At 41.9% G+C, this 15,844-nt stretch overlaps 1 protein-coding gene across 2 annotated transcripts in view; it reads right to left on the minus strand.

Annotated features, from left to right (window-relative positions):
• The window catches only part of ANO6 (anoctamin 6), a 213,042-nt gene that overhangs the window by 35,414 nt on the left and 161,784 nt on the right, over nucleotides 1-15,844 (minus strand). For both annotated transcript variants that reach the window (XM_065886887.1, XM_065886886.1), the window contains 3 exons: nucleotides 13,706-13,766; nucleotides 4,253-4,395; nucleotides 2,013-2,090 (listed from right to left, as the gene is read on the minus strand). In XM_065886887.1, the coding sequence (XP_065742959.1) occupies nucleotides 2,013-2,090; nucleotides 4,253-4,395; nucleotides 13,706-13,766 (282 nt within the window). The remainder of the gene's footprint in view (nucleotides 1-2,012; nucleotides 2,091-4,252; nucleotides 4,396-13,705; nucleotides 13,767-15,844) is intronic.

Below are 15,844 nucleotides of genomic sequence, written 5' to 3' on the forward strand. Positions count from 1 at the left end.
ACTGCAAAAAAAAAAAGAGCCACCAAGATGTGAGGAGATATGTGCTAGTGCCCATGTGAAAGACAAGCTTCCTCTGTCAACAGGAGATGCTGCCAAAAGAGACCTTTCTTGGCTTGGATGTGATGTGAGATCTGGAAAGCTGCAGCCATCTTGCACCCATGAGGTTTGCCTAGAAGCACCATGCTGGGACACCACTGGACACACAGTGAAGACAGAACAAAACCAGCCTTGACATCATCTGGGCTACAGTATCTATTCTTGACTGAAGTCAGACCTCAGACATGAGATTTTCAGTTACAGGAACCAAGAAATCTCACCCATCCCCATTTTTTGGTTGTTGTTTAAACCAATTGGAGATTGATTTTCTGTCACCTACAATTGAAAGACTCCAACTATCAAAATGAAGAATAAAAAATAAAAATAGGAAAAAAATGCATCTATACATAGGTGTAATTCCTTCAGAACTAGGCATTGTTTTCATATAAAAATATTTCACATATTAATTTTATTCTTAAGCCTATCATAATCATGACATTTTTACATGTCATAAAATATTTTCGTGGCTGCACAATATTCTACTGTATGAAGGGTTGGAAGGAGGACATTTTGGCTGAGGTTTTATATATATAAAAATAATATGTATAATTAATATTTATATAACATTTATATATAAACAAAAAATTATATGTATTATATGTGTGTGTATATATATATATATATATATATGTCTGACTTTTATTTGCCATTTTGAAATACTTCCCGATTAAAAGTTTTTAAAAGCTGAATTAGTGGATTAAAGCATATGAATATTTTTGACTTTTGACATGTACTGCCAAACTGCTTTCTAAGAAGGCTGGAGCAGTATAAAAATCCAATAGCACAGGTATGAGAGTACTATGGCACTTCAGCCTTATAAACACAGAGTCTTATCACTTGACAGGTGAAAAATTGTATTTCACTTTAATGTGCACTGATTTAATTACCATTGAGGTTTGACATCTACCACAATATTTTGTCCCTTTCTGAATGTGTATTCATCTTCTCTGCCTTCTCAGCTCCTGAGATTTTTGGTGTTGTCTTAGAAGTGCTCTGAAGTCTTTCCGTATTGAAGGAATTAGCCCTTTGCCCTTTTTGTTAACAAATATTTCCTCTGGTGTTTTGTTTAAACTTAGGACACTTTTGATGTATGGAAATCTTTAAATATTTTCCTCTGAAACTTCTTCCACATCTAGAGATTGTAGATTCATCAATATTTATTTCTAGGTTTTCATGGTATTACTTTTTAAAATGTTTTTTAATGTCTCTGAAATTTATCACAGTATGCGGTTCATAGCATGATTTCAGTCTCTTCTTTTTTCCCAAATAGCTAACGAGTGTTCCATTACCATTTATTGAATGATCTTTACTTATCTGATTTGTAATGCCTTCCTTTTCATATATTAAATTATTAGTGAGTCCGTATCTGGGCTTCATGTCCTGTTCTCTAAGCTGGCTGTTCTTGAGCTAATAAAACTCTCATTACATTACTTATTATTATATTACTAATATGATTTTATTCATAATAAACCCAAAACTAATTTCATAAGTTCTGATATTTTAGAAACCTTGTCTTTTAATCTAGAATCATTTGTTTAAAGCCTCTTTTATGTCTTTCAGTAGTTTTTATGTTTTTTTTTAATAGTCCCTATTATCTTTTTGTTAAGGCTATTCCTAGACGTTTTATATTAGTTGTTACTCTTGGCAATTTTAGAATTCTTGATGCCTCCCATCTGGTCTCTTCATCAGAAACTTGAAAATCCTGAACCACAGATCTGATTTAAACAAACGAGGTGAAAGGAGCTCGAAGAGCCATGGGCAGAAGATATTGTGAAACCTTGAGAGTTGCTCCATGTGGTGGCTGAGCTGTTCTCTGGAAACAATCTTCTCTATGAAACTACACAGTTTCCAGCTCGACTTTCAGTTTTCTCAACATATAAAATTAGATAGTAGAAAAATCTGTGGCAGATTCTTACCCAGAAAAAGACAGCACTGGCACAGAGGGTTATACGTATACACTTTCCCCAGGTGGTGAAGGGAATACGCTCTTCTTCCTAATTAAAAAAAAAAAAGAAGAAGTTTAGTCAATCAAGGGATTCCCCCAACGAAATGATTTTTCTCCTAATTGGTCACTGAATCCTAGGCTTAATTTTTAAAAACAATTAGTTTTCAGACACAGCCTCCTTACTCATACTTGCATGTTTGCTTGTTAACAATTTCAGACATACATACAGCAAAAAGTGTTCAGTGTTCATTTTCATAATAGTTTTTGAAAATGCAAATGTGAATAATAAACTGTTTATCTGCCATGATCTAAGTTCAGGAGTCTGGGTATCTGACAATACCATTCCTGAGCTTGTCTTAGATTTTAGAAGTGACTGCAGTGAGAACCCAGAGTCTGTGCAGGACAGAAAGTTTCACAGATGTCTGCAAGTACTAGGGAGCCAATGTGTGTTTTCTGGTTGACCTTTCGGTATTAATGAGGTATAACTGTGAATTTTCAGAGTTTCCATTTTATAGTTTATATGAATATATGTAGATCTTTCTAGAAGTGAAATCAACAGTGCGATCATAGCTGCGAACAGGGACATGGCATTTACTCTCTGCCAGGTGCTATTCTAAGTAGGTTCTATCCATTAACTCAATCAATCCTTACCACAATCATATGAGGAAGCAACTTTCTTATTCTTGTGTCATAGCTGGGGAAACTACGGCACAGAGAACCTATCAAGTTGTCCGAGATCACTCAGCTAGTAACTTGCTGTGTTCAGATGTGAATTCAGGCCGTTTTGTTCCCAAGGCCTCACCACCACACCGCTGGCCTCTCTAGACACTGAGGGTGTGTTCTCAATCAAGGTAAGATGAGAAAGTACGATAAGGAGAAATGAACCTTCATCTTCAATTTTTTAACAAGCAATGTTACAAGGGAAATTTAACTTATTAGCTGGCAATTTTAAATTTAAAATGGACAGATTTAAATTTCCAAAATGTCTTTTCTTCAGTATGTTGCCAATAACATAAGCTTTTGTTTTTCGGTATTCAAAAACGTTATGAACATCTGATTTTGTCTAAGTTTCAGCTTTCATTATGTACAATCTTTTACCAACACATGCTTTGACCCCCATCTTTCGTCGTAAACAATGGGAACTATTCATAACGGGGATTATTTAAAACTTGTTACATTGTAAAAGACAAATGTCACTTTCTGTTGGGTAACTGAACCTCATTTTTTTCCATTTATAAAATGAGGAGGTTGAACTGCTCCCTCCAGACCCTTTTACTGCCAACATTCTGTAAATCTGTGAGTCAATTTATAAAGTCTATGGTTGGAGACATTTTCAGATGCTTTTGATAAAAGCATTTTCTTTCCAAGAGTTATTCATATTCAAAACCTACTGTCCTTATGCTGATGACTACAAGTACAATTAGCTCCAGATTTTCTGTGTTGATGGAAAGAGGCAATAATGCAGATGATTTAAAAAAATTGTCTTTCACTGGCTTTGGAATGTTTATACAAAGACATTATATAGTTTTATTTTTTAATTCTGCATCAGCAGTAACAGCAGCAAATTTACCTTTCCAATTAGATAAAATGCCTAGCATGGGGCCTGAATATAGTTTGGCCTCAACAGATGTTTCCCTTCTTCATCCTTTCTCTGATTTTAGGATAAGAGTCACCCTACTCTGTGCACGTACCAACCAGAAGGGGGAGCAGTGACCGAGGCGTTGTGCAAGACAAAGGAGCTAGTCTACGATGAAAAGGTGGCTGTGATAAATGAAGGACCATGTGAAACACTGAGAATCAACTATGAAAACCAATGTCTTTCCTTCTACATCTATGTCATAGAGTCTAATTTTTATTGGTACTATGAAAGGACACAAATCAACGCATCTTTTCTTATACACTTATGTCAGAGGTTTTTAATTTTTTTCATTTTTATTATTATGAAAGAAGGGACATTTTCCGCCTGTGTCTACTGTTCTTAGCAGTGCTCCTTCACTTTGGCTGTACATTAAAAATCACCAGAGCAGCTTAAAAAATTCCTGTGCCAGAATGCACCCCAGGCCACTGAGTACCATCAGAGTATATAGCAAGAGAAGCCGGGCGTCAATAATTTTAAGCGCCCGCCCCTACTCCGTGATTCCGATGTGCAGTCAAAGTTGAGAACCCCTGCAATACATAGACTGAATTGCATCTAGATAACATACTCTTTACCTGAGTGATCTCATTTATCACCACATGCGTACACCGTGCCTCATATTCTGGCCGGGCTTGTTCTTCCTGCTGTAACTCGACAGTGTCCCATTCGTACTCAAGTTCCGCCTGGCGCCGCTTCCAAAACTCCAAAAACAAGGTAACTACCAAAGAGAGAACAGCATCAAGTGGATCTTCAGTGATGACTGATGCTTCAGAAATCTGTACTGAATACTATTAATTATCCACAACACTTGTGTATATGGTCAATAAAATCTAATTTTATTTATTTATAGGCGATACGAGTATTTAAAAGAGAGAAAAATGAGTTAATGCTTTTTTTAAAAGGAAAATGTTGATAATTTATTCAACTTGTGAAAACAGACTATAGGTCATGGGAAGGGTGGTAAGGGGATGGTCAGAAGGCATCTGATTGTGTCTACTGCTAAAGCATCCGCTCCTAGCACATTACTGCCAACAAAAAAACACAAGCAACTACTATAATTCAAAGCAGTTCATGGTCCACCCTTTAGTCCTCTCCTCCTTGCATCCCTCTCCCTCTCTTCCTTCCAAAGGGCTTGGGGGTGCAGGGATGAGAATGCTTCAGTGGTCCCCAAATCTTTGTTTTCCACCACCCGAGCCACCCCAATTAAAACAACATTCTTAAATGTGGAAAACTGGTATTTTTCTCAGTCTTGTGTAAAGTATGCATAAAATAATTTTTAGAAATCATTATTTTTCAAGATTTGTAACTTCAAATACTAGACAAAAACAACATTAAATGTTCATTGAAAATGTGGTTTCAGGGTAAATCCCCTAGGCCCTTCTTCCAATCAGATTGATACCCCTAAGCACTTCCTATATAGAAATTCTGGAATAAACACTGTTCCATCCACAAATATTTTTGAGTCTCTACTATGTGCTGAGAATAAAGAGAAAAAAAAGATATGGTCCCTGCTTCAAGGAGCTCCTAGGTGTATAGGAATTACAGTGAAGTGATAGTTACAGTGGACTTTTAAGACAGCTGTGATCAAAGTAAGCAGGAGGTGCTCTGGGCACACAGAGCCACAATGTAACAAGGCTGTCTCAGAGGAGGGGACCACTGGGGTGAGCTGTGCGATGCCTTAGAGCTGATCAGGTGAAAGTGGAATGTTAAGGCCATTTCCCCTTAGGGAGCCGTGCGTGCAAAGGCAAGAGACCAAAGAGACCCAGGTACTTTCCAAGAGCTGCAAACAGACTGGAAGGGAGCACAGGGTGTGGTGAGGCGGGTGGGACAGCCAGGTGGAGAGATGGCAGGGGCACATCACGAAGGACTCTGTGTGCCTTAAAGGCGGAGGAGACATTGAAGGAAGTCGAGAAAGAGACTAGAGGCAGGGAGACCTACTGGCAGGTCCACGATGAGGCCTGCTTCAGCTGGGAGGCGAGAGAAGACGGTGTTTTAGCAGGTTGACAGATTGCACGCAGGTGTGATGGAAGGGGGCGAAAGAGGTCAAGGATGCCCGCCAGCTTTCTGGCTTTGGCGATGTCCTAAATTCTAGTGCCATTCCCTGAAATAAGAAGGGCAGGGAGAGGAGCAAGCCTGAGAGAGAAGATTACTGATTCGGTTCTGATCAGCTGCCTGTGGGCCACAGGGGAGATACCCGGTAGGCAGGTCAAAGTCTCGAACTCCAGAGAAAGATCTAGGCTGAGCCGAGACTTTTTCCTGTTTCCAGTGGTAACTGGAGCATGAGTGGATGAGCTCACTAAAGGAGCTACGGAGGAGTAGTTCTCACCCCGCCTGCACGTGAAGCACTGAGAGCTTCTGAAAAATACTGAGCCCAGGCACCACCCCCGAGATTCTGATTTTATTGGTCTGGAGTGGGCCTGTGCATTGTTTTTTGTTTTTGGAAAGCTCTACTGAGCAGTCAGGGCTGTGAATCAACCTGTAGAGAACAGGGAGCCTTTGAGTGCGGAGCAAAGACCAGCTGCCCTGAAATCCTGCAGACCCCGCTGCAGGCAGCCGGCGACATGGGGGAAAGCTCGGGATGGGCCCTGAGGAACATGAACGCAATGCTCCCAGACGGCAAGGACAATGGAAATGCTCAAAGCACCCACTTCCCAGAGATGATCTGGACTTTGGAATCAAGTTCGAATTCTGGTTCTGACAATCATTAGATGTACGACTACTGGTTAAAGTGCTTCAACTTCCTGAGCCCCTGTTGCCTGCCCACCCCCCCGCCATGGAAAATGGGGGAAATAGAACCTACCTCATAGGCTGTTGTGAGCTTAATGATACAACATCTGTAAAGGCCCTCATGACCCTCTGAGGTAACTATTATTACTATCCTCGTTTTGGACACCAAGAAACAGAGGCACAGAAAACTTCAAATACTTGCCCGAGATAAGGATTGAGGTATCAAACCAAGGCATCCTTGGCTCCAGAGCCCGAGCCCTTCTTACGATGCGCCACTGCCCAAGCCACCTGCTCCATAACTTGCTTTCCGTTGGCTCTGCCCCGCCCCGTGGCACCCACCCTGCTGAGATGCCATCACCGCGTGCCTGCCCAGCCTCTGATTCCAACACTGCTCCTCCAGGACACAATGCTAGTAACTGACCTCCATCCCACCACTGTCTCTGTGGGTACACTAACCCTCACGATGCCACTGCTGTGACTACCTGCTGTTCAGAAGCAAGTATAGGCGGCAGCTCAGCTTTCTGCCGTAGACGCTGCTGTCAATGGATGCAAAGAGCACACAGTTAGTGGGGGAGGCCACTTCTTGTCTCCTGCTTGCCTGGGGAACTGGAAGGCAGCTAGTCCCCCTGTGGAACTTTGAAACCCAGTGTGGGAGTTATGTGAGGCTTCCTGGCCTCTTTACATAGGAATGATGTCCAGCCCCCAAGAGCCCCCCAAGTTGCAGTTGACACTGTAATCCACTGGCCCCATCAGGGAGCAGAGGTGATGGCCTGTAGTCCACCAAGTTCCATCTCCTTGCATGACAGCTACAGGGGGATGAATTAACACTGGAGAGTGAAAGCTACAAAGCCCTTGGGTATTATTTCCTGACACTCTCACGTCACCCAAATGTTCCAAATCCTCTAAGTAAACAACTTTTAAGAGAAACCGAACTGACTCATCTGTCAGACCTCTGACAGCAGGACTGATTTGGCTTCTCCTGCTTTCAGGACGGGCCTCTTTCCCCTTCTGTGTGGGCTTCCCTAAATGAAAGAGCCTGTTCCTCATTTACGGGTAAGAGAGCGTTTGTGACTCCTGACCAGAACCTTCAAAAATAGACCTCTGGGCTCCCCTGGTGGCGCAGTGGTTGAGAGTCCACCTGCTGATGCAGGGGACATGGGTTCGTGCCCGGTCCAGGAAGATCCCACATGCCGCGGAGCGGCTGGGCCCGTGAGCCATGGCCGCTGAGCCTGCCCGTCTGGAGCCTGTGCTCCTCAACGGGAGAGGCCGCAACAGTGAGAGGCCTGCGTACCGCAAAAAAAAAAAAAAAAAAAGAAAATAGACCTCTTTGTGGGAATGGAAGCATGGTGCCACAGCCCAGCTACCCTATAGCCTCATCTAGACAAGACCAGAGCCAATACAAGGGGCCCCTGCTGGTGAGTGTTCAGTATGGAGAGCGATGCCTGCACCACTGAGAACCTGCCCAGCCATTCATGCCCTTGCCTCTATCCAGGGGGAAATGAAGCATCCATGGAAGGAAAGCCTTGAGGGCAGCAGGTAACTATGGACCAAGCTGCATCTGGCTGTTCTTGCTCCCCACCTGACCCATGCTGGCTGCATGGGCAGATACTCTGAAAAGAGACCCCTGCTTGGGGGAACGAGCCAACTCTCCTTGGGCTACATATGAAGTGGCACAGTATACATAGGAAGCCACCCACTTACCAAAGTCCCCTAGGCTCACGTCTCCTTGATAAATACCATGCATCCCCATCAAAGAGAAGACCCCTACTTTTTAATTTACTTGAGAATTCTACTGCCAACATTGCCTTACCCCTTCCACCCATGAAGTTCTTTCCACTCTGTGTCCCCCTCTGCAACTATGAAATCAGTCCAATGCTAGTGTACATTCTGTCCGCAAGGGCACACTTTATTCCCTATGCTGACCTCAACTTGCGCGCTTCAAAATGTATAGTACTCACGCACCCTGACCTGTATTTGCTTCCGCGTTTATTGTTTATCATGCCCACTAGAATGTCACCTTCTTGAGGGCAGGGATTTGGTATTGTTCCCGGGGGAAACACTAGCACACAGCAGGCACTTGGATAAGTATTAGCTAAATGAATGTGCTGTGGGAAGTCATCCCGGGGACTGCAGGACCTCCATCACCTGGGACGCCTGAAGGATGGAATCATCCACCCGGAGGGCCCAGCTGATTCCCACTGCTCCCTGCTATGCCGCTCCGCCAGTCACGCGGGCCTGGAGGAGCTGAGATGAGAATGTGACTGGTGATGGGTAAGGCTGCGGCAGCTCTAGCCCCGCGACTGCTGGGAGTTACTCAGGATAGACAGACTGCGGAATCACCACGCATACCGTCCTGCCCCACAACTCACTCAAAGCACTAGGACTGCACATCAGAGGAAACCACTGGCCCTTTCCAACCTAAAGAAGTGGGTGTCTTTCCATTAATAGCCTCTTTATGAGCCCAGCCTGGAAAAAGCTTTCTAAAGCCACTTTGGATACCTTCCTTGTGTTTCTGTAATCCCTCTAAATTCTGTCATTTTAATTGAAATATTAGACATACAGATGTTTTTGAAATTTTTATTGATTTTCAATGAAGAAAATCCTCAATCTCCTCCTCTGCTAAGTAAAGAAAATTACTTTTCACTTTATTAAAAAAAGAAACAGCTTACTTTCACGAATTTGTATCTTCAAACGTATCTATTCTTCAAAGAATTTGTGATGCAAGACATGAAAGTCCGTCTGTGTTTTGGCACCTACAGGTAGGCATAGATGAAACAGGACTGATCTCATGAGGCTGGAAGGCTGGGGCTCTCTTATTCCTGTTACAGAAAGAAGAGTCTATACCTGTGTAGGTGAGGTAGGACGAAGGATGTGGAACCATCATTTTCTAACCCATTTTTCAGAACCCCACACAAGGCAGTGCAATTATATGAAATAAATATTTCTGCATCCTTCTAAAAGTTTGCTACAACTTTATTACTATACATTGCATTTTGTCATTGATCTAAACACTGATGACAACCAAATTATTTGCAGAACTCTTATTCTGTGCTTGTCACTTTTTGTCTCTGGGGACCTCAGGTAATTTGCCTAATCTGCCTGTCATTTTCCACATCTTTAAAATGGGAGTGTAACAGCCATTTATATGTTCAGTATCTATCTAGCAACAGTATCAACAGGAGATGATTTATGAAAATCAAACTACTCTTCTCACAAAAAGCAAGAGAAAAAATTCTAATCAGTGCTATAAGGGAGGAACAGCGGTACCCTTTCCCTTCCTCCCTGAACTTGAACATAAAGGGTAAAATGACTGCTCTTACCAAATCCTGAAATTGAGGAGTTCTGAGTGGGAGGTGATATAACTGCCATGCAACGTAGAAATGGCCTGGTGAAAAATAATGATTGGGTAAGCAAATCCTCGAAACCTTGAAGGGCACAAACTCTGGGAGCTGTAGGAATGGGTGGGAGTTGCTCAGTTCCTCATTTCACAGAGCTAAGAACTTTGCAGGGTCCGTGAAAGACCCTGAGAGACTAGTATAACCACCCAATGTTCTGGAGTATTCCTGGGCTACATGGCTGCTGACTCACAGTGCTGTGTGTCCCAGAGTGAAAGCACCGGGACCTGGGGTGACTGTGCATGACGCCGGACAGGAATTTCCTGTTCTGTACCTTTTGCTCTCTCTTCCTGCAATAAAACAACTGGTCGGACTCCAGTGGGGAACTCCGCACTTATATTCTCTGGCAAACCACACACCAGGCAGTTCTAGTTGACTGGTGAGAGACAGGACTCCTTTACGAATATATAATAAGAGAGAAGGCTGCCTAGGACCTTGGAAATCAAAACCAGCTTGTTCTCTTAATCAGGACATTAAACAGCTAAAGAAAATATGCATCAGATGAAGAAGATTCCCAATACACAGCATTGGTGGTTGTATCCAGCAGTGTCTAAGGACAAGGCACACCCTGGTAGATGGGAGCATTCTGGTTGCCTTAAGAGTTTGCTGCTGAAGGGCTGAGACATTTTATTGGGCCTTGAAACTAGTCAGACCTCTTCACTCACAAAGGCAGACAAGGCAGATGAGCTTGCTCAGCCTGTATTCTAACTTCCTAACTGAAAGACTACAAGATTGAAAATACATTTCTCAGGAAAAACAACAAGGTTGTACTGTATAGCACAGGGAACTATATTCAATGTCCTGTGATGAACCATAATGGAAAAGAATATTAAAAAAATGTGGGCTTCCCTGGTGGCACAGTGGTTGAGAGTCCGCCTGCCGATGCAGGGAATGTGGGTTCGTGCCTCGGTCTGGGAAGATCCCACATGCCGCAGAGCGGCTGGGCCCGTGAGCCATGGCTGCTGAGCCTGCGCGTCCGGAGCCTGTGCTCCGCGACGGGAGAGGCCACAACAGTGAGAGGCCCGTGTACTGCAAAAAAAAAAAAAAAAAAAAAAGCATATATATGTATAATTAAATCACTTTGCTGTATAGCAGAAAGTAGCATAACATTGTAAATCAACTATACTTGAATAAATTAAAAGAATTATAATCCTTAAAAAAGAAAATACATTTCTTAAATTCTCTTGCAGTTAGGGTTCCAGATGTGGTTTTAAAAATGCCCATCAGGGGCTTCCTTGGTGGCGCAGTGGTTGAGAGTCCGCCTGCCAATGCAGGGGACACGGGTTCGTGCCCCGGTCTGGCAAGATCCCACATGCCGCAGAGCGGCTGGGCCCGTGAGCCATGGCCACTGAGCCTGCGCGTCCGGAGCCTGTGCTCCGCAACGGAAGAGGCCACAACAGTGAGAGGCCCGTGTACCGCAAAAAGAAAAAAAAAAATGCCCATCATATGCATCTCTGTGTCACTTAAATCAGAAATGCAGCTGAATGGAAGCAAGGGTGGTTATAGACACTGTTATTTTGCTGGTATGGATGCAGCTGGAGAAGCAGAGACCTCAAACTAACAGTCGCAAGAGTCATTTTCTGATCTCCAAGTGTAGCTAGTTAGGGTGAAGGCTTCCTGAAATCCCTCCACTCCTCCTTATGAGCCAGTGGTCTGGTAAATCTCTAGGCCCAGCCTAGAACTCAAAGGTGAAAATTAAAAATTGCAGTCATGCAGCCAAAAGGCTGGCAGGGAGCATTAGACAGAAGTAGGTAAGAAACAACAAGGAATGGGGAGGGAGGATACGTTCAGAACCTTTACTTCAATCGTGGTTAGTTGGTGTTTAGGACTTTAGGAGTCAGTGTGAGTAGATGGAATGCTTTGGCCTACAAGGGGGGATATTTTTCAAGTAAGTCCATGATTTGTGCTATATTTATTATAAAAGGTTTTCTACCCTCAAATTTCTAGGGAGCAGAAGAATACTCTGCCACATACATCTGGGCACAAAGGAGATGCTGCAGGAATATGATGATGGTGATATGAAAAAACTTCAGTTCTGCAGTCTCAGGCTTTCTGTAATGAGGTTCACAGCAGTAGTTCTCATAAGGCAGAGGTAACAAGAAAAGCAGTATCAGGCATTTAAAATAAAGACTTCATCATACATACATATCCTTAAAGATACATATATGGTGCTACCAGCAGGGCCGAAATGTTTTCTGCGTTCTACAATCTGATGAAATAAAAGCAGCAGCTCAATATGCCTGTCAGTTCTATAAACATGGTGTAGTTAATGATCACAGAAAGCAGGGTGGGCTAGGGACCTTGAAGTTCTTCTTTCTAGTGCCAAAGTTAGTATTTTTTTGCTTTATTTTAAAAGTCTCTTTTAATTAGGGCTATCAGCATCCATTAGTATATGGAGTTCAATAGATGTGTTAGAATTTTATAGATTATGAACCAGTGCTGAGACTGAGGTTTAGGCAATAGTTAAAAGTGACCCCACCCAAGTGTTGGGCACCCACCCTCTTACCAGGGATTAAAAAAAAAAAAAGATTATTTTACAGTGGAGGAGTATAGAGAATCTTAATATATGACTTTGATCTTTAGTCTCCCATGTGTCAAATATTAGCTAGTGTTTGGTCTCCAGCCAAAACATGCTAAATGTCTGAATGACAGAATGACTTATTAGGTAAGTTTGGCCTCCTTAGAGTTTATGCAGCAGTGGCAACTAATACCTCTTAAAAGTGTCCAAAATAATTGGCCTGTCTGTTCTGTGATTCATTTGGGGACCCTTCATAGGCACAACCACTGCAAAAGAGAAATACCACCGAGGACACCTGTAAACAGCTGTATCTATACGTGAGTTGCATGTGTTGATGTGTTGTCTTCTCCAAAATAAAAGACTTGGTTCTGTTTCTTCCCCCAACTATCTATACCCTGAACACTATTTCCCCCTTGACTTACACAATGAAATTGGAAATGCATTTATCTTGGAAAGTGTACATCTTTTCTTCTATGGTAGAACAGTTACATCAATTAAACATGTGAAAGTCTGTATTTAAATAAAATGATAATTGCCTCATTACATTAATGAGGCTATTCAAAATAAATAATATATAGTATTAAAGCTTCTATATACAAATTATATTCTTTAGGATCATATCTGTTCTATTTATTAAACAGAATGTTACTATTATAAGAGTAGCAGCACATACCCATATAGAATTGTATAAAGAAGAAAGCTTACCTGTAATCCTTGTGTTGCTGCTTTTCCCGAACCCCAAACCCTTGAAAGTCAGGTTGGATCACAGCTATGAGGGTTATTACAATAATGGCTCCCAGTGAATCATGCCCCTGTGTATCCAGCCCTTAAGCAGTCCTCCCACCTCCTCACATTGTTGTTGGGTTGACCATGACTTGCTTTGGTTGATGGAACATTTGCAAACTTGATGCAAACACAGGCTTAAAAAATGCCTGGAGTGCGCTTCTCCTGTCTTGCTTCTCTTTGGAACCCTAAACTTCCATGTGAAGAATCCTGGGCCAGCCCACTGGAGGATGGGACACCATGTAGACCCAGAGGAGGTAGCCCAGCTGAGCCCCACAGACCAACCCCTCCTGGCGAACTATGCCTGGAGAATCTCCCAGCTGACGCAGAGAATCATGAGAAACAATAAACCTGTGTTTTAAGCCACTACATTTTGAGGTAGTTTTTTTATGCAGTAATTGATACAATGTCCTTAAGAATTATAAATGGAGTCTGGGGGGAGAGGAAGTTTGGGCAATCCAAGGGACTAAAAGTGGGTTACCTTAATCTCCTATATAAAACCATATAATGCTATTTAGTTCGGTACTTGTATGATCTTAAGGTTTTTGTTTGTTTGTTTTTAGTTAAGAGGCAAAAGGAAACTGAAAAAAATGGACATAACTTACCCCATACCCCCATAAATACTGCAAAGACTAGGGTTCCAAAACTGTCAAAGAGGCACAATTTCTGGAAAATACAATAATAACATGTACATGAATTCATGTTCTTCACTTACTAGGATTCAGCAAATATGAACTGCTTTGTATATGCTACACTTTGGGAATTTCTTTTAAAGCTGTTAACTAGTTTGACAATCACTGTATCTACTACATACTTACAGATGAGATTTCTTATTCTCTTGAAAGCAAACAGCCTCTGCTGTATTTACCAGAGTACATTTTCCAATGGAATCTTTCCATATCATGATAAAGAAATAGGTTCAGCTGCTAAGATCCCACGCTGTTGAAAGCTTCTAACATACTTTTGAATAACAGCCTCTTTTTATGGACTGTGATAGTGAATTTGAGGAAACAGAATGGCCCTAAGAATACAATGAACTCCAAACAACTTTTAGATTTATGATTTGCATCTGATTATCCAACCCTCGTCAGAGGGCAAGTTCCTGAATTCCTGCATTTCTTGTTAAGAGAAGCACAAAGCTGGGGTTTACTTTGAGATGGCTCTCCCCCAGGAGACAGCTCTGTTTCCTCAAATCCAATGATGACTTTTCTACCATCGCTGATGGAAGCTTCCTTTAGGATAAGGAGGCACAGATGCTTTTGCTGACGTTACAAAGGGTACAATGATCATGAAGGAATACATGACATACTCGATTTACTAGTTCTGCTAAGTTTCCCCTTTTTGCTAGTATAAAAATAGTCTATCTCCCTCTATGAATTCCTGGAAGATCTTCCAATTAGTTACCAATTTTTCATTAGTGAGCATTGTTATATCTCCTAAAAAAGGTCTATTAAGTTAGTGGGAAAAGTGGCAAACATAATATCAACTTTATAACAGATCTTACGAAAAGTAAAGAAGACATGGTAGAAAAGGAAGCTATAGGCTAAAAATAAATAAATAAATGAATAGCAAACTTTCCAGTGCCAAAGAAAATTCAAATCTGCTTCTCAGAAAAACTCAACTTTTTTAAAGGTTCTTTCTATGTTGCCCTTTATACTGATATAAAATGAGTAAACTTTCATCTACATAAAAATATGTTATGTTATTTTTGTAAAATAATATCCACCCACCCATCTTCTTATATATCCTTTTTCCAAAGCATATAGATGTCCTCAATCATCCATATATACCCTGAGCGGAAAGCATAGTCCCGAACTGTCTTTCAATTACTCCTCTCAAAAATCCAGCTCAAGGAAGACAAAATTAATAAATGAGTGATCCATCTGGGGAACAATGCTCCCCACCTATTTATTCCTCTACTCCTGGGATTCTATGGAACATGATTTCAAGTCTTTTAGCTTTGACTCTTATGGAACCATCTCTTCCAAGCTGTCTTTTAATGTCATACCTTATCCCTTATTGAAAATTATTGCAGGAAAAGCCCTAAGAGAAATATTTCTGCGTGTTATAATGTTATTCTGGAAGATTCTATCCAATGTTACTCTTCTAGGAATCAATGCAAACCTCTCTCTATTATTTGATACCTCCCTATCTGCCCTGACACTTCCACCCTCACTCCAGAAAGAGAAAATCCTATTATGCTGAGAAAAAGCCACTGGAAGCACATCTGTCAATGTTAGAGGGGGAAAAAAAAAGGAGCAGCAAGAAAAAGCAAGTTTACTGCTAATGCCAAGCTCAGCCCAGCTGCCCAGCTCAAGACGAGAGATGTGCCTTGCACTCTTATGAGAGGGAGTTAGGTGGCTTGGAGGAAGTTACCATTTTTGCCACTTGTGTAAGGATCAAGGAACTGAGAGAAAGAAGAATACGGCTGCCTGGCCTCTCCGCTCTCCGTGACCCAGGAGCAACATGGAAGCAGGAAGTAGGGAAGAAGATAAGCAAAGAGCTTTCTTGGTAAGAAGCTTAGCTTAGCTTGCTTGGCGGGATGGCACAGAGAGGGAAAGACGGCTGTGTTAACAGCGGCCCCGAGTCAGCATACTGCTTTAGTCAGGTGGAGCAGGAAATAAGAGAGGGCTGTATACGCAGGCATGATGATTTTAAGCAGAGGAACCAGTTAGAATCTAGAAAAGTGACCATTTGCTATGCTTTCTTCCTGCAAAGGAACAAAATCAAAATTTTATAACAGC

Source organism: Phocoena phocoena, chromosome 11 (genome assembly GCF_963924675.1).
Source record: "Phocoena phocoena chromosome 11, mPhoPho1.1, whole genome shotgun sequence".
Taxonomy (NCBI): domain Eukaryota; kingdom Metazoa; phylum Chordata; class Mammalia; order Artiodactyla; family Phocoenidae; genus Phocoena; species Phocoena phocoena.